This window comes from Struthio camelus, chromosome 3 (assembly GCF_040807025.1).
Source record: "Struthio camelus isolate bStrCam1 chromosome 3, bStrCam1.hap1, whole genome shotgun sequence".
Lineage (NCBI taxonomy): Eukaryota > Metazoa > Chordata > Aves > Struthioniformes > Struthionidae > Struthio > Struthio camelus.
The window spans coordinates 13940730-13962010 of NC_090944.1; the positions used below are offsets into that span (position 1 = coordinate 13940730).

Consider the following 21281-nt stretch of genomic DNA (forward strand, 5'->3'; position numbering starts at 1 on the left):
TTCAAGCATCTGCTTAAGATTTCTGTGCTTATCTAACGGGAGGAAAAAGCCCATTCTTCCCAAAGCCAATTCAGTGCTAGAAAATGTCATAACACAGCTGGGCCCCTCTGTTTCATCCTTCGCCAGAGGGACTCCATAGTTCCTTCGCTACTTCTTGGAAAGCCAAGAGCGGTGGCTGGCAATTAAAGGCATCTGCTGGGCTCATGAAAGGAAAGTCATGCACAAGATATGAAGGATGGATGGCACCTGAAATGTCTAAACGCTTGCTGGGCTGAGACTGGACTGATTACAGCCACGTCTAGCAGGATGTGTAGAATGTTACAGCAGGTAGCAAGATAAAAAAGAAAAACCAAGTGAAATCCTTCCTGACACCCCACACCCCATCCCTAAAGGAGGACGTGTCAGGAACTCCAGGGAGCCCGCTGAGGACTCTATTTTTCATGTGGCAAGCATGGAGAGACAGCAGTACCAATCCCCATCAGACAGAGTGGTAGAAGTGATCCTTCAGAGACCAGAGACCAAAAAACAGCCAGTGGCACTGCAAGACTCCAGTGGAAGGAGGAAAGCTTTGGCTTGGGCAGAGCAGATGCCTAAGGGATGACAAAATAAAGACAGCAGAAACAACGGATGATCCAGTTTGCTACTCACCCTGTTTTTCCAGGGGTCTGCAAGGACCTGAATGATCACACACTGAACCCCCTTTTATACACAACACCCAGTGGATCTTTTGCACTCATCACCATAAAATATCACCTAAACCAGCAGCGTCCTGAGCGTCTGAGACCAGATTAGGTTTGTTTGCATGATGAGAGGAGCCAGAGCTACAGCTACCTATTTATAGTGAAATAAACACTAAAAAACCACCACCAGCGTGGGAAGCGTTTTGTGTCTGCTAAGTATTACACAAACCCCAGCTACTGGGGCTGCTGGCACCATAATTTGAAGCGTTCAGTACTGGCCTCTGTCAGAGAGGCTCGTCTGGACGGCGCAGTCTGATACGGGTGGTTCTGGCAATGCAGTGCCATGGGGGAGCAGCGCGAGGATGCAAGGTTTGGAAAGGCATCGCACCGCAGCGCTGCCAATAACGCATAACAGCCCGGGCCACAAACACGGCCAGGGACTGGCCTGAAGGGACAATCCTCAACAGTTGAGTGACTCGGTAACAAAACTACGCTTCCATTCAGGACTGGTTCCAAATTAGGTAAAAGGGGGATTGCACTACCTGCTCTATTCATTCTTGATATACCTGATGGTGAGATTTGCAGGGTGCCATTTGTCATCCATGCTGCCAGGATCAGAAAGGTAAGAAAAGATCATTTCTGCTACGAAAGTGCACCTAGGTGCTTGCAGATTGAAGGCGCAGCCCTGAAAAGCAATGAGCTGAGGTCTCGGGTATCTACAGTTCCAGAAAATCCAACCGCTGTTGCGGGCACTTGTTAAGGCAGAATTGTTGGGCTAACACGTACCAGCTTAGGTTTGAACCGTTTGGAACAAGTTCTCATTTTTATATCATGACACAACACATCGAGAGAGATGTGGTACTAGAGATGTGTCACAAGACAGGCATGCACAGGGATAACCCTGGGGACCGAAGCAGGGTGACTGAAGTGAAACTGTGTTTAAGGGTTAAAGACATGAAATGTTGACTTGCAGTAGGTTATGTGGGCGCTACAGCATTTTACTGGTGCATATTTTGGGGTACAGACTTTGGTGACCAAAAGAAAAAAGAAAAGTTGAAACTGAAATCAGGCAGAATCCTGTTTGTACGTCTGTAGTTGCAGTTGTGGGATGATAAACTCTTGTCATTTCAATGGAGTGCGATTCCCTGTTATTCGCTGTAAGAGAAACTGAGCCTCTGTCTCTAACAGCTCTCCCTGGACCCTTTGCCTCAGTATTTAGAGACTTCTTGACCTGGGAACTGCATCCCAACTTTTGTGTTTAACAACTCTGAGGGATCTGTTCTTCACGAAATTATCATCCATATTTGAACGTCAGATTCATGTTGCCCTCCACAGCATCCTGTGGAAAGGGCCCCAAGGTCTAATTATACACTTGTGAAAAGGCACTTTTACGTTTGCTTTTAACTTGTTGCTTGATTATTTCCTTAGGAGCACCTAACTGCTGTGATTTGAGAAATACTGAACAATCCTTCCCCATTTAACCCAATCCTTCATTTTATAGACCTCAGTTTGTAACTCCCTCAGTTCTCATATCCCATGAACTGTACCTGGACATTGCCTTGGAGAGTGCTCTCTGGCCCAGGCCAACACGTTACCACCAGGTGCTAAGTAAACGCTACTGATATCTGGGGGACAGTGTGTGAGCTCATATCCTGGCCTTGTTTCTTCTTCTAGTAGCTTATTTTTCCTTGCTGTCATCCCCTTTATTTCTACTAAATCCATGTTCAGTCTATTCACCTGTATTCAATCTGTGGGCACACCTTTTCTCTTGCAACCACTCCTAGAACCATGTAAGTGTTGCCTGTTAAAAAAAAAAAACAATTAGCAAATTTTAAAAAGTTCAGGAATAACCCAATGAGAAAATAAACCACTTTTTTATTCAGTTCTTGGGTGCTAATCATTTCTGGACTATAAGGTTATAAACAGTTCCGATTCAGGAAGATGGATTTCTTCATTTAACTCATACTCATTTGAAGGATACAATAGAAATTTTCACTTGTTATCTAAAGGCTTAATAAGAAATAATGAGTAGATACTTTTTTTTTTGCTTTTAAAAGTGAAATTCAACTGTTTTTTTTTTCAATAATAAAATATACTACCTATTATACAAAAAGGACATTGATTTTATTCACAGTTGATAAAGTACAGCCACACAATCATAATACTAAAGGTAAGCTGCAATGACATTTTAATTACATTATTCCTATTATTATTTACTATGCATGTTGGAACAGCACACAAAGGCTCTCATCAGGGTCCTACTGTGTTAGGAGCTGTACATATAGATAAGAAATATATAGTCCCTACTCCAAAGGGTTACAGTCTGATCTAAAATTACCCATTAACAGAGCATGTGCCTCACCTAAAAATCATGAGTATGCGAAGGGATTTGCCCTGTCTTTCTTTCTCCAGTGGAGACCCTTAGATGCACAGTTACTTTTCATTGCCAATCACTATAAAACAGTCATTTATAAACAAACAAGCTTACCAGGCCCAAGTTTAAAGTTAATTCCTGCACTCTCTTTAAGAGTTCCAAATTTTGCTTTTCTCCCAGTACATCAGGTGGCTACATCCCCAACAGGCACTAGCCTGTTGGCTAATGCTAGTCAGCATTAACTGAGGTTAATGACCTTTTAGCGGAGGAAATCCGACCCTTGAACTTGGGTCCAGGCAGGTACCTAAAAAATTTGAGTGTCTTTTCAGATGAATTATTTTGTGCCTGTACAATGCCTCAAAGAGGTACTGTGCCTGATCATCATGTCATCTTGCACTTTCCACATTTTGGTTCTAATGTTGTTCCAATTTTTAAGCAACTGTGGGTCAACTGAGAGCTGTTCGGGTCTCTGTAGAGGATGATTCCACGCAGAAGATGGAAAATTTGCCCACATACCTCTGAGGACTTTCAGACTGGTTCCTGTCACCCTCTCTCGGTGGAAGGTCAGCAGCATCCCACAATGGGCTCCCCCTCTCTCTCCTTCTACCTCAGGCCCCTTCTGTATAAACAGGATTGTGCCCTGAATGAGTCAGGATTTGAGACTGAATGGATTCTGAGGAAAAAGCATTTCTGTTCACCCTCAAATCTCACTATGCAGTTTGGTTTTTGATCTGCAGGCTTGAGAACTGAAGGCAGTCCAACTAGAAAAATAAATCTGTTGATTGCTAGACCATAAATTTCTAGAGAATATAGAAGCCAGGAGCCTTCATTGGTCTAAAAAAAAAAGAAAAAGAGAGGGCATGCCATCGTAGCTGTGAGGGTTTGCCGGGATGAAGGTCTGTTCCCCAGCCTAGAAAACAAGCAGCTACGGTGAATTGATTCACAGTCTCTGAAAATACCGTCTCACGTACACATGCAGTCAGTTTTGCACTAGGAAAGAGGGTTGGGTTTGGGGCTTGGGTTTCCCCCCCCCCAACTTCTTATGGCTAATAATGCTGAGTGCCAATACTAAACAATACATTCCCGGTTTATCTGAAACCAAAGACGTAGACACAAAATGACATTGGAAATAGCAAGTGAGGCAGGGTGGCAATTCAGTGCACTTAAGGGAACATTTTTAAACCATTGAGCAGGAGTTTGTTGCTTCAGTGCAGGAGCCTTTGAGCATTCGAGCACGACAGGGTGTGCTTTGTTGTGCCAGAATTGCCCGCCTTGGGTGTGTGTGGTGTGAGGCAGGAGGCCAAAGGCTGTGTTTAAACGCACCCGCACGAGAAATGTGATTTAGGCAGAACAAAGCACGCTCCTGTTGTGCCTCTCTGTGATTATAAAATAGATCTGTGTCGTTATAAATAGAAAACGATTGGTGACAAAGATGCTGCTTTGACTCACTTCAGAGTCCATGCTCTTACACTGCGGTTCCTCACGTCAGACCAATTTAGCGGCTGCACTGCAGGCAAATGCGTCCGATTCAGTGTTAGCCAGTCCGCATCTCATGATTTCTTAATCGCATTTGGTAACAGCAGGCGGTTCACTGTTGTCCCTCAAGAGAAACGCTAGGCATTCACCCAAGAACAGCCTCGCACACCTTCCGAGACGCACGGGGTCCGTTTCAGATTGCCGAACAGTAAAGTAAATCACCCTTCTCTCCAAAGAGACTTCTACTCCATCTAGATCCATGTAGTTTAGACCCTGCTTCTGCACGGCCAAGTGGTGCAGCTCTTGTTCATTCTTGTGGGAAGAAAATCAAAGCCTCAGCTAATAACGGTGCCATTTCAAGAGCAGGATTCTTCTCTTTATGCCATCTTCTATCCCAACACACTTTGCAACGTTATTGAATGAAACAAAGCAGTTAATAAGTGGCTATAGACGTGGTTTCTGTCCAGCAGAAGGGTGAAACAGAGACAGAGATCCAGCTGCTCTTCTCTTTTGTAATAATAATCACTATTTTTTTCTAGCTGAAAGAGAAAGGGATGATTCCCGGAATAACGTACCGACAGCTGCCAATTGATGGAGGCCAAGTGCTGTACAGTCAGTTATCAAAAAAGTTGAGATTAGGTGAATCAAGACCTTAGTGCAATATCTGGATTATTTTATCCATTCAGTCCTAAACACGCTCTTTAAAACAAACTGTAATCTTACCGCTTAAGTGATTTAGTCAGAATCTCACCTTCCGACATCATATTTTACACCATAGTTTATTCCCAAAACTGGGCATAACATCACATTTCCTGACGGCTTTTAAAAACTTCCTTAATAAAAAAATAGAGACACCTGCTATTTGTAAATGCTATTTATTTATCACTTATTTCCAAACTAGAGTAGTTAACTTAATGAAGAAAGAAAAAAGTGAAAAATAAAAAGATTAACTTGCTGCCCTTAGCCGTTTCCCAAATTCTTCAGAGTGTATAGACATAAAGAGGCAGAGAAAGGGCAACTTCTCAGCAGTGCAGCAGAACAGGCTGAAATGACCACGTGAAACTAAAGTGATGCTGGGAATCAAAGGGTGTTCGCTCCTGCCATGGTTCTACACTATGAATGGCTTTTAGGGCTCCCAGTAGTACCCATTAGCAATAGCCAAGCTTTTCTATTTTAATTTAATTTAATTTCTACCAACAAATTCCACCCTGTGGTGAGAATTGACAGTATCACGTTGAGAACCATTAAAGCATATTTGGACTGTTTTTACTCCAGACATATATTAAAAAAAAAACAAAACCCACCCCCACCCGTCTTGGTTTTCTCCAGACAAGCCACTTCATAACAAGAGCAAGGCAGGCACAATGGAGGCATGGCTATACTGTGGGATACCACCGTAGGGAGTGTGGTTGCAGATACTGCAGAACATGCCTTGGCATTGCACTGTGTCAGCGTGGCCTGGTCCCAGCTTCACCCAAAACGTCTCCAGTGTAAACCAGAATGAATTCTGGCAGCACTGCTGGTGCTCGGCCATTCACAGCGAACGCAGAGTTTGGTCCCCTGTGCTGCCTGCTGCCACAGTAAGGCCCATGTATCAGTGTTATTTCCTTTTCCCTTTGAACGTTCTCTGGTCTCTAAGGACATCTTCACTCTTAAAACATCTTTGTGCCTATGTAGCCTTGGGCTCTACTGCGAATGCCTACTGGGAATTCCGCCACTGGGAATTCTGCCATTGGATTTCAAAGGAAACAGAATAATAATGCTCTTTCTTTATTAATACAGGCTTTTCTGTCATGACTTTTAGGCCCCAATCCAGCCAAGCAGGCAAGCACATGTTTAACATTAAACACATGAGTAGTCTCTATTCACATGCTGCAAGTGAAAAACGCTCATTAGTGCTGGATCATGGCCTCAGCCGAGCTGCTCACGCACCTCAGCTACAGAGCCGGGCTCCAGGAAAGGTGGCGCTGAAACCTCTCACTGCGGTTGCACCATTGCTGGCCCAACAGCCTTGGCGTCAGCATTTCCTACCAGAGCACTGCTATCCCAACAGGCGAGCCGATCGCTCAGCAGGAAGAGTTGTCCACTTGGCTGCAAAGGCACAACTTGCTGAGCCGTGACAACGTCATAATTCAGAGCCGGTTAGTCGATGAATACAGCTCAAAACACACCACATTCAAGTGCATCCTCTGGAGTATTTTCAACTTTAGCATCGCTTCAATAAATGGTGAAAGGGTTGAATGATTTGGGGCTGGGCACATCACAACAGGGGAATAACAGGCTGCACGGTTGCTGCAATCTCTGGAGCGCTGCCGGCGTCCCGCAAGGCTGCATGCTGAGTGTCTGAGTTGCACAGGACTGTTCAGACCTTTGTGTTTTTTAAACATGGACTAATCCAGCTTTGAAAACCAGTGTTGGACACACTTGCCTTGCTCTTCTAGGGCTAGAGCGTTGCTGCAGACATGGAAGTAAAAGTGACTGATGCTTTCTGCTTTCCCTGCCCATAAGCTAGAAGGGGAGGTAAGGGAAAAAGCAGGGCGCTGCCTCCCTCTTTTCACTGCCCTAGAAGACAGTCAAGGGCAGTGTCACAGTTTATTGCCACTATGATCCCTCTAGAGCAAGAAAACAGGGGAACTTCTGTGACTCAGAGGGACATCTCTCTGCATCCTGGGGAAATCCCTAGGCAAGGCCACCTTAAACACAGTGATTTGCTCAGGTCTGTGCTGAAAATCACAGTCCAGACTAAGCAGTCTATCATTCTTGGTTAAAATAACACAGATGAAAAGATACATGTGTATAGATTTTTTTTAAAATGCTTTTAATACTCTTTTCTCCAAAAAATCGTTACTTCCTTCAACTTCTCAACAAGTATAAGCCTCATATCTTTCCTGCCTCCTCTGGAATCATTAGTCATTGCAGACATCAAAATTAAGGAAGACACGAAAGATTCAGCAGAAGAGTAAAATCTTACTGGAAAACTATTCCTTAATATCAAAAGCAATTCAGGAATAATAAGCATATCTAGAAGAATAATAAACAAATGCAAACTTCCCCTTGCCTGAAAGAAGGCAGGCACAAGATTGTTGGGTTATCTCCTTTTCTAAAGTATCAATTAATTTTTAAAAAGTGAATGTTTCCTTGGGCTCCGGGACTTACATGACAGTCTTACATAACTGCAGAATTGGCTATGCTGCATTTTTGCTGCCTAAATTTTAACCATATCGTAAAATCAGCCAAATTTTCAGCAGAAAGGTGGCTCTCACTAATTGCCTCTCACTTTCCCTGCTGGGACAGCAGTGGGAGCAGTGCTGCAAGCAGTGGCCTTTGGGCTTACCCCACAAAATGGATCAGTTACTCTAAAATACGGTTCTCTGGCTTTAGCAGAAAATGGCAGAATGGTTACAGCTAACCTGCAGCCTTGTTTTGTTTTTTTATCTCTAACACGTAAGTCCCTACTTCTCTCTTGTGTTGCTGCTGTCCGTGAAAACAAAAAACCGAAAAAAAACCCTAAGTTGTCTTTGAGCAAGGACATGGGAAGAGGAAAGGTGGCTAGGGCTTAAAATAAATACACATTCAAAATAAAATGCCATGTGTAATTCAGCTGATCTCTCTTGTTAGGAGACAAAGATGCCTAGTGTCTTTGTGATATCTATTCTCATTTCTCCCCGGCACTGGCTTTGCAGCGTATGCAAACATGGGAAACGAGCTGGTAGCCTTTAGCTGTATATGCCATACCACGTCCTGACAAAGCAGCATTGTTATAAGATTCTTTCTATTGGAAAAAATGTTTGCCAGAAGCCTTATTTTAAACAGTCTTGAAACAGATACGTTTTTAGTTTTACCTGAACAGCAAGATGACCTACTGGCAATTCAAATAGCATAACAGAAAATAAGAGTAACTAGTATATGAGATCCTTTACCTCCCCATATTACCGTGAAGGGAAGAGAAATCAATAGTACTTCCAATATGAATGGAGTGTCGGACTGAGTGAACAGGGAGCTTTGAAATAAATATCTAAGAAATGTTTGGATGAAATGGACATCTTTACAGACATTTGGTCTGCATTTCTGAAATGCAGATGATTAAATCCATATTGTTGGCTTCTTCCCCCTGTGCACTATGTCTTTCTTTACATCTTGCAAAAAATTTATGAACAAAGTTATTGTAAATCTGCAATGTCTGTCTTGTCACTTAGATTCTTTTCAAAAATGCTGCCTTGCCAATGGAGATATACAATCCTGTATGATTAATATTTATTACTTATAATTCTAAATACAATGGAAGGTCACCAAAAATACTCTGCATAAAGAAGTCTGGAGCCCTTTAAAATCTCACTGGTGATGGATCCTGATTCTTGAAAACCGAGCTCAAAATCGCAGCAAAACACTTTTCTATGTAGGATTTCCAGTATTTCCTGCTTCTGACTAAGGCTAAAGCCAAAAAGCACAAAGGTGAGCAGAAGTTACAGATCTGAAAACATGAGCTTGGATATCAAACCCAAACAAAGGTCAGAGAATGCCTGAACCTGTCCATAATTTTGGATCAGCCTATTATAGGGTTAGGAATAAAATGCAAAGTTAGGATCCAGAGTGAGACTTGAATTCACATAGAATTCAAGTACTGTAGCTGATCAGAAAACTGCTCCATTTTCCTCTTTTTTTTTTCGTATCCATCAATACATTTTAGCTGAATTTGTGGGGGTGTTGTTAGAAAATCAAAATATTTACTTTTTGTATTGCTAACTTTTTAAAAAGCAAGGTAGCTTGGGGATTATCAGCTTTTATAATGAAATGCTACAAATATTTATCAAAAATGCCAATTATCTTATAAAACGTTCAATGCACTGAAAACTCATTTTCTTTTTGGTATAAACACAACCATTTGTAAACATCACTTTTTAAAAACAGATGCAATTTGAGGTTGTTGAAATCAACAGATTTTGATTTGGCGCTCTTTTATCAAAATGAAATTAGGAGACGTTAGAGCATTTCAGAACCACAGTATTCAGTAAATCGGTGAAGATTCACAAAGATGGAAGAAATCAGGAGAGACTCTGAACTGGGTCACTTACCCTGCCTGAGATCTGCTGCCTGTTTGTACAATCTTCTTTAAGCAGCTAAATGTAATAAGCACAGAACAAGAAGCTGCCACTGCCTCTACTTCTTCATTCAAAGATCACTACAACTGTGATTAAGCAAAATTGCTAATTAAAGTATGAACCTGCAACATGACAACTGAGAAAAATGCATATTCTCTTGATCAGCGTGCTCTTAGCCAAACCATACTGAAAGAAAAAAATCCAGGTGACTGTTAACGAGAGAGTAGACTTTTCATTAGAAATGAATTTGCAGAGCATTGGTAAAATTACTTTGCTAAACAGATAGAGACATCTAGACCAGTGTGCTGGGCGAAAACAAAAACAGGCAGACAGAAAGGACTGAGTCAATTAAAATAAATAAATAAATAAGCAAGTTAATTAAAAAAAAAAAACCCATAAATAATTCCAATCCCATGAAGAGGGTTTTTTTAAACAAGCCACATGTGCTTTATGCAGCCATTCCTAATCTCATTAGATTGTTTTGGGTGTTATTAGTGTTCTCCAAGCCAGCTGATTTCTCAGCAATATTTTAAAGAGTGTGAGCCTTTGCCCTCCAGTCTAGCCACTGTTAAAATGTCCCATCGTAAGGGAAGACTTGGGAGTTCACGGATTTTCTTCCAAGGTTTTGGAAAGCTCAGAACAAACTGATCTCTGCAGGTGCAAGTCAATTACAAAGTATCTTCGGAGTCAACAAGCAACATCCTGCTCCCAGTTGGGTTAGTGTGAAAATCCCACCAAGTCAAAAGAATTGCTTCACATCATCGTGAGCATTACACGGCAGAAGCTAGCTTTCTTTATACGGTGCCTCCAGTCCTCCAGGTTTCTGAGAGCAAACAGGCCTGATGCGAGGTTCCCCTAGGTCACAGCTTACTAGTATGGATCTCCCCTGAAATCAGCGCAGCTCTTCATAGCTCTGATCAGCAGGGGACCCACACCACGCTAGAGCTCAGCTTTATTTTATTATTTTATCTTTCAAAACAACTATAAACCCCCTCAAACTGAAGGCTGAGAGTCATGTACACTCTTGTACATATTAGGGCAAGTGAGTTTCATACCAAAGAGCTGTCACTCTTAATTTGCCAAAGTAATGTGCAGCTGGTCACCAGTTTAAAGTAGATTGCATCACGCAGATACTACAGATAGAACAAAATAATCAGTTTTAGAAAGCAGTTCTAATTCAGAATCCACAGTCATTCAACCCGGACTGATAAATCCTGGAGGAGTGGGACAAAGGCATCGTGCATGGATTTCTGCTAGTGCATTTGCTAACTTTTTGGCTGGGAATGTGCCTCTCTCTGTTTAGCCTGCCCTCCTTCAGACTCACAGAGCAAAGTGCTCCCTGAAAAGGAAGATGAGTGCTTGAAAGTGACCCGTCTGGAGCTCAAAGCAGAAGAGAGTGCTTCTCCTGGCTGGAATTTGTATGCAGCAAGAGATTTCTCCTGCCCATCCAAGATTCCTAAGATCACAATATGAAAGAGCTGGCAACCTTACAGTCAAGATGACAACATACGTGGTTTGGTTACCTGTGCCAATTCAGCCTATTTACTGGAGTCAATAGGCTGCCCCCGTTACTGTTGTGTCCCAATGTCTCTAGCAACTTGAAGATCTACTGGGGATATTAGCACCACTCTTCCAAGGGCTACCTGCTCAACTGCTCATTCACTCTCTTTTCCTCTAAACGTTTGGATCCAAAAGCAACATGCACGTTTTATGCAAAGTGGCATCTGCAAATTCGACATATTCGTTCAGGCTTTCCCCACTTGCACCAAGTCAAAAATAAATACCTTATAAACTCCTGGGCCTGCTAAGACAGAAGACACATTCAGAGAGGTTTTCAAATATGACTGCTAAGAGCATGTCTCCTTTGGGGTCAAACTCCTCCTTGCTCTCACTCATATTTTGCTCCTGCCTCAAGGTTCCCAATAGCAGGGGATAGATTGCACTAGAAAATGGTGTCCTTGAAATAACCTAGAGAAGAACCAGTTCAATATACTCCTAACTGACTTACTTGAAATTTCAGCTAATATCTTATTTTTAAAACTCCAAATAAAACACGTAGTGAGATACTCCAGCATGAAACAAGAAACTAATAAGGTGGACTAATTTCCAATACTGACTGTGAATAATACTAGTTGTGCTAGATCTTAGGTTCAGATTTCTACCCCCACGCTAGAGTTGCCTTATGTTTTCTCCAGGGAGAAGCAGATTTGTCCTAGACCAATACACTTTTAACAGGTGGAATCATAGGGATGCCAACCAAATAGCATAATGATAAGTATATCTTAAGGCAACAAGGAGAAGAGTCTGTAAAATAGGGAACCCTCAGGGATATAGAGCCTCTGCTGAGGTCAGTTAGGATTTGCTGAGCCGCTTGGCCACATCTGCATAGGCTTGCTCAATTTCCTTGTCTGCAGCACAGGTGTTGGTGAACTCATCCCTGGCATAAGCGTTCTTCAGGTACCGCCACAGCCCCGTCATCTCTGTCGGGAACTCAAAGTTGCGATATTTCTTTGCAACAATCTAAAACAAAGACAAAACAGAAAAAAAAAAAAAAGCAACCTGCTGGTGATACATCTCTAGATTCTTTTTTCAGACAGCTTGTTACTCTTTCTTAGTCATATAATAGCACAGGAGAGAAACGCTTGGAGGCACAGAGGCTTAAAACAGAAGACTTTGAAAAGTGACCATTGGTCAAGCCCTACCTTGCAAAAATGTTACTCGACCTAAGTACACTCCAATGAAATTGCCAGGCAACTATCACCAAATTATGACTATACCAAATTTTTATGTTACCTAAAGAGTTAATTAATTTTACCACTGTATTTTTGGTGTTTTTCCACCATTCTTATGTAAGTCACTCCTTAAAGCTGGGGTGCAAACAAGAGCTCATTAGCTGAAATCATAAAAGGAAAATGGATTTAAGGTAAAGAGTAACAGTTAGGAGGAACACGTGTTTGCTTGGCCAATGATGTCAGAGGACTTAACCATCTACAGTTGTTGGAAGGATCTATCCATGATCAGGCAAAGGAAAAATCTAGGGTGATATGGGTACCACGAAGGAGAAACCAAGGTGATTTAGGAAACACCAGAAATCATAGGAGTATTAGGATAAACTGAGGGAGAAAATGGTTATTTAAAGACTTGTTAGACTTGGAAATTGTCTATCAAGGGAAATTCTCAATTACTGAAAACACTCCGGCCCTTATGCAGCAAAGTATTGAAGTGCATACTTAATTTTAAGCACCTGTATAGTCCCACTGAAGTCAACGGGATTAATCTGTGTTTAAAGCTAGTTGGTTGGTTAAGTAGCTTGCTGGATCGGGAGGTTTCAGTTTTCCTCTAAGAATATACCATATCGAATAATCCTGTGGTGACAGAATGAACTAGCTGATAGGAAGGGATGGATTAGCTGATTTCATGAGTGCTTCCAATCTTTAATTTTTCTGACAGTATAAAATTGTTCCTGGGCATAAATTACACACATATGTGCCACAGAGTTCCTCTCTATTTTTAAAGTACATGGTAGAGCTGTTTTCCATCTCAGATTTCCTAGGACAGTCATGCTCTCAGAAATGATTATGATTTGTTTTTATTACTATGCTCCATTTGGCATAAGCAAGGCCAAACTCTGTCCTAAACTGCATTTAATTAAGCATTCTTGCCTTCAATGATGTTACACACACGCATAGGGAAGATAAAACCTGCCGGGCAAATTAAGTCAATATTTTCACAATTTCCAGCATGCATCTTTCATCAAATGAAAAAGGCTTTAGAATTTACCCTTTTCTTCTGTCTGTAAAATGCTTTTCAGACAATACCCTATGGTTACTATGGTTCTCCTGTCTGAGAAAGTTTTTAATTCTCTTTTGACATCTTTCTTTTTATCTCAAGGAGACAGGAACTAGTAAGGAGCCACACAATAATTTTGCATTGTCTCACTCCAACGTCACCAGTGAAGATGAGCCAAAGAAAGAACTAAGCCTATTAGGATATGATCACATTTCTTTACTGGTGACTTATGCACTTTCTTTCTTTCTTTCTTTCTTTTTTTTTTTTTTTTTTTTTGCATGTGTGCAGTCAGCTTGCATGGCTCATGTTATGCATTGGCTCATGGAGCCAAATTAGATACATGACTTGGCTTTACTTCCTAGCTTTCTTGCTTGCCAAGGTCTTCCAGGTACTTGCTTTATTCTGAAGAAACATGTAATCTGATAAATTAAATAAATACAACATTTAGAAGTCAGGATGATGTACATCATTTGCACTATTCCAGTGGCCATTGTACATCATGAATCCTGGACCTCAATGGCGATTCCAATTTGTTAACCTCTCTGCAGGAAATACCAGCAGGAACAAAATCCCCCCCAACAGAAAAACTGCTGTTCTCAAGTTGCAAATGTGTGAGAATGGACTGAAGTTTGACATCACTTTTAAGAATAATGGGAATTAATTAACATGAAACACTATGATGCTACTTGCAGCCGGGTGAAAATAAGAGACCAAGATACCTTTATGCTAATATTGTCTTTGCTGTTAACCCATGATGTGACCTAATGTGTCATTCTCTTTCCCCATGTACTAAGAAGGAAGTTGCCTAAGTTAGCCTAAGGTAAACACTGAAGAGAAAAAAATGTGTTTCTAACCCTGCTCTTCTAGGACTTAAGACATCTGTGCTAATATACATGTTGGCTTTATGCTTATCTGCCAGAGCAATGGAAAGTATCTTCACTGGACTCATTTCGTCTAACCTATGTCCTTGCTCATCCATGCTAGTAAGCATAGGGAGGAAAGACCTGCGTGTTACATAGCCCTGTGGTCTTCTGCCCATCTCAGAGTGCACTTGACATCAGCATGTGGCCAGGTCTCTTTACAGATAGCTTCCTTTACGACAGTTAAGGTGAACTGACTGAGGAATTACCGGAGAGCCTGGTCAGATCCTTAAATCTTACATATACCCAAAAGAAAATGGATTTTTCAGAAACTGAGGAAAGTTTACAATCAATCAAGTGACCTTTATACATTGCAGAATTCATCTTTATACTTTTGGCCAATGCCTAAAAAAATTTGTAATACCGCATAGATCAGACTCCTTCACATAGAAAATAAGTGATGGGCAGATAAAGCAACAGCACCACTGTTCAACATCAAAAGCACATGTATGAATGAGAGCACTTCACTGTCAGGGAAGACTTCTTTGTCACATGCCACCTTTTACCTTAACAACATGGAGTTTGGGCAGAAGGTTGCAGTCAGCAAGAGTCAGGTCATCTCCATCCAGAAATTTGCGTTTAGACAGCTTCTCCTCTTCAGTGCTGTTTGCATCAATCTCCTCAGGCAGAGGGGTTCTCAGATAGTCATCCAGCTTCTTCAAAGCCTTCACCAAACCTTTTTCAAGAACTTGGCCAAAAATTAATAAATAAATGATTAGGAGAGAGTAGGAATTATTTGGAAACACACAGCATCAATGGCTCTGACAATACCTGGAGAAAAGGCAAGAGCCATTTCTTTGCTGTTAGCTACCTGAAATGGAAAAAGCTGTTATGCAGTGTCTTTTCCTGACTAGCAGAAAAAGAGATCACGGAAGAAAAGACCTGGTTGTCAGGATGAGATTTCCATAACACACATTCTCCCGATGGTGGTTTTTTGGTTTCTTGAGGCCTTCACACAGTAAGTTGAAGCCCTGTATAGTGTTACATTATTTTTCCTAAGCAGCCAGGTGGGACGTAAGGAATGGGAATTGTCTAGCACTACTTTAGCCCTAAAAAATTGTAATTTTATTGCTTGTAAATGGCTTCCAGATTAATTAAAGGCAATAGCAATGATTGCAAAGATGCTAGCCAGAGCTCGATGGTGCTAGATTCCCTCAGTAAGTTGGAAGATACGCTACAGCTGAAATGAAAGTAATATGATGACAACTAAATAAAAAGCTACAGAAAACAGATGAGGTATTCAATCAGTTTTAAGATTGTCCTTACACTAGGGTCAGTTTGGGTGCAAATTCTCTTTTTGATATATCACAACAGAGAAGAGACTTTGGACCTCTCATTTCAAGAACTACTGAAAACCATGTCACAAACTGCTGTTGGCGCCAACAAACTCCATACATAAAATGTCACCTAGATATAGTAGTATACAGTACAGTGCAATTTTTTTACTTGAAAATATCAACCTGGGCACACAATTTGTGTACTTATGCTTTACCGTCAGGATAATACAAAAACATGACTTGTAACAACACACTCATAGAAAGCTGAATGAGAGTGCAAAGTTATTTAAACTGAAAACACTCTGGGGCAAGAAGGATTTTTTTCTTCTGCCTTTGAAGGGTTGCTAGCATGATGGGGTCCTGGCCCCTGACAAGTGCCCCAAAGTGCTAAAGCAATATAAATAAGAAATAGCAAGAATTTACAATGTGAAAAAATAACAACATGACTTATGGGCTTAGGGCCAGAATTTCAGCTGGTGAAAATTACCTGCAGTGATTTATACCTGCTGCAGACCTGGCCCAGAGTCAGCATTTTAGGCCTAATCCTGCAAAATCTTATACCTCTGAGTAACTTGCTGCCATTTAACTTAGGGGGGACTACTCAACATGTCAAGTTACTCACGTGGTGTAAGACTACAAAGCCTATAGAGATAAATATATTTGCAGAGCACAACTTAAGCTTCAAAAGGCTGCAGAAAGTGCCCCATATACAACAGCCTGCTGGCACAGGTAGCTCTGCTGGCTCTGCTGCGAGCCGCTCCTGTGTTCTTGGCACAGAGAGAAAGGCAGCGTGTATGGGGCCATTCACAGAGCAGGAGCTGAACACCACAGAACATGAATTCTCTGCTGCCCTAACATCCATTAAACCTTATGCCAGTGGTGGAAGTCAGATTAAGCTGCCTGATGTCTTGCTTCCACTGAAGCCTCTTGGCCAAGCACCAAGCAACCATACCAGCTCTTTTGTGGCTGACTCTTAAAGACACAGTGGCAAATCACAGCTTAATTGATTGACTGGAGAAATGACTGCGATCCAACTGAAAACACCCCAACAAACATAGCAGGGAAGGAAAGAATTTTATGTCTGAAAGCACAGCATCTAAAGCGACTGAAGTGTTGCCATCTATAAAACAAAAGTGTTGCCATCCCTTATTTAATCAATTCAAATTGAATTTTGACACTGACATTCTGCTGTCAGATCCTGGCAGTGGTGTCTTTAATCATCTGCAGCTGTGCTCTGCTGCACAATTTCTACTGAAGAGTAATAACAACATGGCATGAAATTTACCCTCATGTGGCAACACCCAAAATATTTAGCAATCTTTTTGCTTTGACCCGTAACACCTGTTGAATAGATTGTTCTCTTTCTCTTGGTCAGCCTCAGACTATGTCCTCTTACAATGAATTCATTTAGAGACACTGGAATCAAATTACTGCAGTTTAATTCAGTTTTGCTCCCTCGGATTTTAGAAAGTAGGCTTAACACTGAGCAGCATTACCAGCATTTCCCTTCACCCAGTAAGATTTTTACTTCTTTTACTTCTTCGAGTCATCTGTTCAATATTTCCAGTATAAGCAGTACGCTAGATGCTTTGTGCTAGGTGTGTTAGGTGTGTTTATAAGGACAGGAGCAGCAGGTGAGATGTATTTATGTAACTCTTTTCTGGAACTTATTAGGATTTTTCTTTTTCTTTTTTTCCTCCTCTTATTGATATATCAAAGTGCGTCATGGCTGTCTCAAAAACAATGCCTGGAGTGAAGCCTAATTGTGACAGTGAGAAAAATATCTATCTGAATTCATACTTGGCGCTTGCACATGACTGGTTTAGGCCAGAAATAAGCATGTGTTCCGGGTTCAGCACATTTGTGACCTACTCCATAGGCTCTGCTGGAACCAACCTGATCCTAAGATCTCCCAGTGAAATCACCACAAGGATCGGGCTCATCTCATATTCTGATAATGAAGACCCGGGCCACTATTTGTGACACCGGAGTATTGTATGACCCTATTTAATTAATCAAAATCCTCCTGATCATAGTAAATCTCAAACAACCACGAACATCGAACAGCAGAGAACAAGGGAGAACTGCCTTTCTTCCAAGCTGAGTGTAACGACAGAACTTTGAAAAGCTACGAGAATTAAGAGACTAAAATTCCATTACTGAATGGAGTTTAAGTGGCCAGGGTCAGATTTTAAAACCTTTAAATATTTTTCAAGGCTTTTTTTTTGAAATCCATATGCAAATATCCATGCTGCAAAACCTAATTTTTAGATATCTTGTCACAGCCGTGAGGTGAGCATGCAGATTTATCTATATAATGGACAGGAACTCTTAGGTTCCTAAAGAAGGTGCTAAGAGATATTCATACTCTGACCAGGAGACTGTGGAAAACAGTCCATAAAATATTGAAGTAAGAAAGAGGCTTCCAAGCCCCACATCCCAGAGAGAGGGTTAAGCGTCTAATTCTGGCATGGTGGGGGAGCCCATGTTATGTCAGAATTCACCAGTGACCCCTCCCAAGAGACAGGTACCTAAAGCAGGTCAGTTTTTAATTTCTCACAGAAAAATACAGGGAAGTGCTGTACTTTTCCCTGCAAAGGGAAAGCATTTTCCTGGAATGTGGAAGACTGAGTTTTAAATGCCTCTTCAACAGGACCTCAATCCAGATCTCCCAGGTGAAACCTCTAGCCAGTAGAGTATCAGCTAGAGTATGGCTCTCCTGTTGAACTGTTTTACTTTCCATAAAGGATTGAACATGTAATGGATCATAACTGAAGCCTGACAACAGAGGAGAAAGCCTGAAAAAGCAGCTCTCCTGTTTCCTCTCTTATCTATTCAATATTTAAGCGTTCTATGAAATGTGGGGGGAAAAAAAAGGTAAAGAGATACAAGAAATACCCTCCTTTGAATATCCTACAACTCCGAAGGTTTTGGGACCCTTGCTGAGTGAAGAGATGTCCAGACTCATATTATTGAACAAAGCAAGCAGAAAAGAGATTTCATTCTGAATCTCCCACACTATTGCTATTTGGGGAAAATCTGGATGACTCTGTACACAGTTCCCACTGGGAACAGAGAGGACAGCAGGCACTCAGCCAGGCAGGAGTCCAGTGAGTACAAGTCCATCACTAGTTAACTGAAGGCATTTAAAGGGATGTGACTGATTAAAAAGTGACTGATTCCCCATCTGTGAATATACTGCCCCCAAAGAATTCCGGAAGAGGCTAGGCAGCTAACGCTCATTGCACCTTATCCCCTTGGTAACATCGTTAAATAGCTAAACAAGTTTGCTGGTAACAGCTGAGTCTTCACTGAAAATTGCATTTAATCTCCACTAAAGTAATTTAAGTTAAACGTATAGGTTGGAATTAACCTTCCTCAGGGTGGAGTCAGTGGAGTCTTCTCCTCTACACTGCAGTTGGTTTGGGTGGCTCCTAAGTCAGCTGTATAGGGAACTTTCTCCTAAGTGTCTAACTATGACCTTGCATTGTCTTGGTAATGGCAGGGGGGAGGATTCAATATTGCAACACAAAGTGGAGCTATGCCAGAGAATGTAGCTCTACACTGATTTTAAGAATTTTACTTCCAATTACTTCCCCACCCTGTAGACTTTTAGTATAAACTCAGACATCCAGAACGTAACCAGCTCTACGAGAGGAGCCCTGTCATCAGGTTACCGCTGCAACAACTGCAGATGTCGGAGCTGATAGAAACCATCTTCCTAGGCAGTGAAATCACCAAGCACAAAGACACTATTACCGTATTGCCTCCACAGTGATGCATTTGATATAACTTCAAATTCCAAGAGGTTCTACCCGTGTAGATACAAAATACACGACGAAACCACCTCTCACACCCATCACCACTCTGTTCTGGACTGTGTGTGTTGCCATAAGACAACTCAGAGCAATCATGGTCCTGCTATGTCATTCCACCAAAAGTAAATAAATATATTAGTAGAAAAAAAACTCATGAGGCCTTTGTGATTTTCCTTCCCCCTTCAGAACTGTGCTTTTATACAACTTTACTTAAGAATTCTGAGTTAGAAGCCAGAAAAATAGCACTTTCCAACCTCAAAGTAACCACAGAACACTTAATGAATGTATTACCATCTGTCAAATGCAGAGGGTGAGGTTCAATTTAGCTGATGATACCTAATTCACAATGACGCTCTGTTTTCAGCAAAAGGTTACTTGATGTTGAACAATGAGATTAACAAATCCCGACACGCACAGAATTACAAATAATGTAGCAAAAGTTAATAATTGGCAAAACTGTGCTCTCAGTTACACTGACATAAAAGAAGAGTAGCTCCACATTGTCAACAAGCTATTCCATATTTACTCCAGTTCAACCAAGAACAGACTTTGGCTCTGTTACTCAACTCTTCAAGCAAAAACTTCCTTAAACTATTAGCCTGTGCAACTATTTCCAGGGGACAAAGATAAATCCTCGTGTCTTGAAACATTTATACCACAACTGAACAAAACATTGGAAAATATAACGCACGGAGCAGTCCCGCAAGTCAAGGGGAGGGCCAGCTGACAAAGATTCATTACTAGGTACTCAGGGTGAAATTCTGGCCATGCTGAAGCCAGTGGAAGTTCTGCTGTTGACTTCAGTGGGGTTAAGATTTCTCCAACAGCTTTTGAAGCCAAAAGGAACTCTTATAATCAGTTATTCTGACCTCCGAAATAACACTGGCCATAAAACTTCAAACGTCATAGGTCTTTTCCATCTCTGTTTTCTATGGGTCAAATAAGGCTGAAGCAAAATGGAAAGTAACTAGAAAGTAGTAAAAGAAAAGCAATTCGGAAAAAGTAAAACTGATTCAGACTGTCCACACCCACAGCATTTACAGAGGTCAGACAAGGACTCTTCTTCCCCTTCCTTGAACTCCAAATATTTCCTTCCTTGTTTAACGCTGGGATGAGGAGAAATAACAAAGCAGACAAAGAACATAAGCACCAATACATGTGGCCTGAACAAGCCACTGCACTGAAAGGCAAATCAGTCCATCCTAAAATAGAAACCTAGGAAAAGCTGAATTACCCACCAGAGGAGCTTCTCTCTCTCTCTCTCTTTTGAGACTAGGCAGACTGGCTACCTAAATTTAAAATAGCTAAAATTAGGTAAGATGACTTTATTTTATTTGTCTGAAAATATGCCCGAGTGGACCCATTTGCAGGTTAAGGATTTTAGTTGTTAATTATTACAGGCGGAGATGCAGAGCATAGAGGGCACAGCAAGAATAAGGGATTCTCTGGCCAAGCTGAATATAAAAACTCTTTGATTTAAGTCATATCAAAGTAAAAATGCTTAAATTTTAAAATTAAATTAAAAATAGCACAAACTTTCCAAGCGAACAGAACAATAAAAAGAAAATATGTTTTGGGATGGTAAGTTAAATAACTCGTTCCTAGCCTTTCAGTAATTTTCATAACACTTTTAAATTGTTAATAGTCTTTACAATTAAAATGTAATTTCCAAAAGAAAAAAGAAAACTCTGTTTCAAGAAGATTAACAGAAAATATTTTTGTTTTTCAAAACAAGTCATGATTCATCAAATTCCATCCCCATTTGCCCATAATTCAGGTTAACCACTCCCCCTATGGTATTTTTGTCAGATAAACTTTTTGTCACAAAATATTTTGTTCACTCCTAAG

General features: G+C 41.1%; 1 protein-coding gene across 2 annotated transcripts in view; it reads right to left on the minus strand.

The window, feature by feature from the left end:
* Positions 1-2582: 2582 nt before the first annotated feature.
* Positions 2583-21281, minus strand: part of CLIC5 (chloride intracellular channel 5) — a 95203-nt gene continuing 76504 nt past the window's right edge. For both annotated transcript variants that reach the window (XM_009667970.2, XM_068936991.1), the window contains 2 exons: positions 14845-15026; positions 2583-12149 (listed from right to left, as the gene is read on the minus strand). In XM_009667970.2, the coding sequence (XP_009666265.2) occupies positions 11982-12149; positions 14845-15026 (350 nt within the window). In that variant the 3' untranslated portion in view covers positions 2583-11981. The remainder of the gene's footprint in view (positions 12150-14844; positions 15027-21281) is intronic.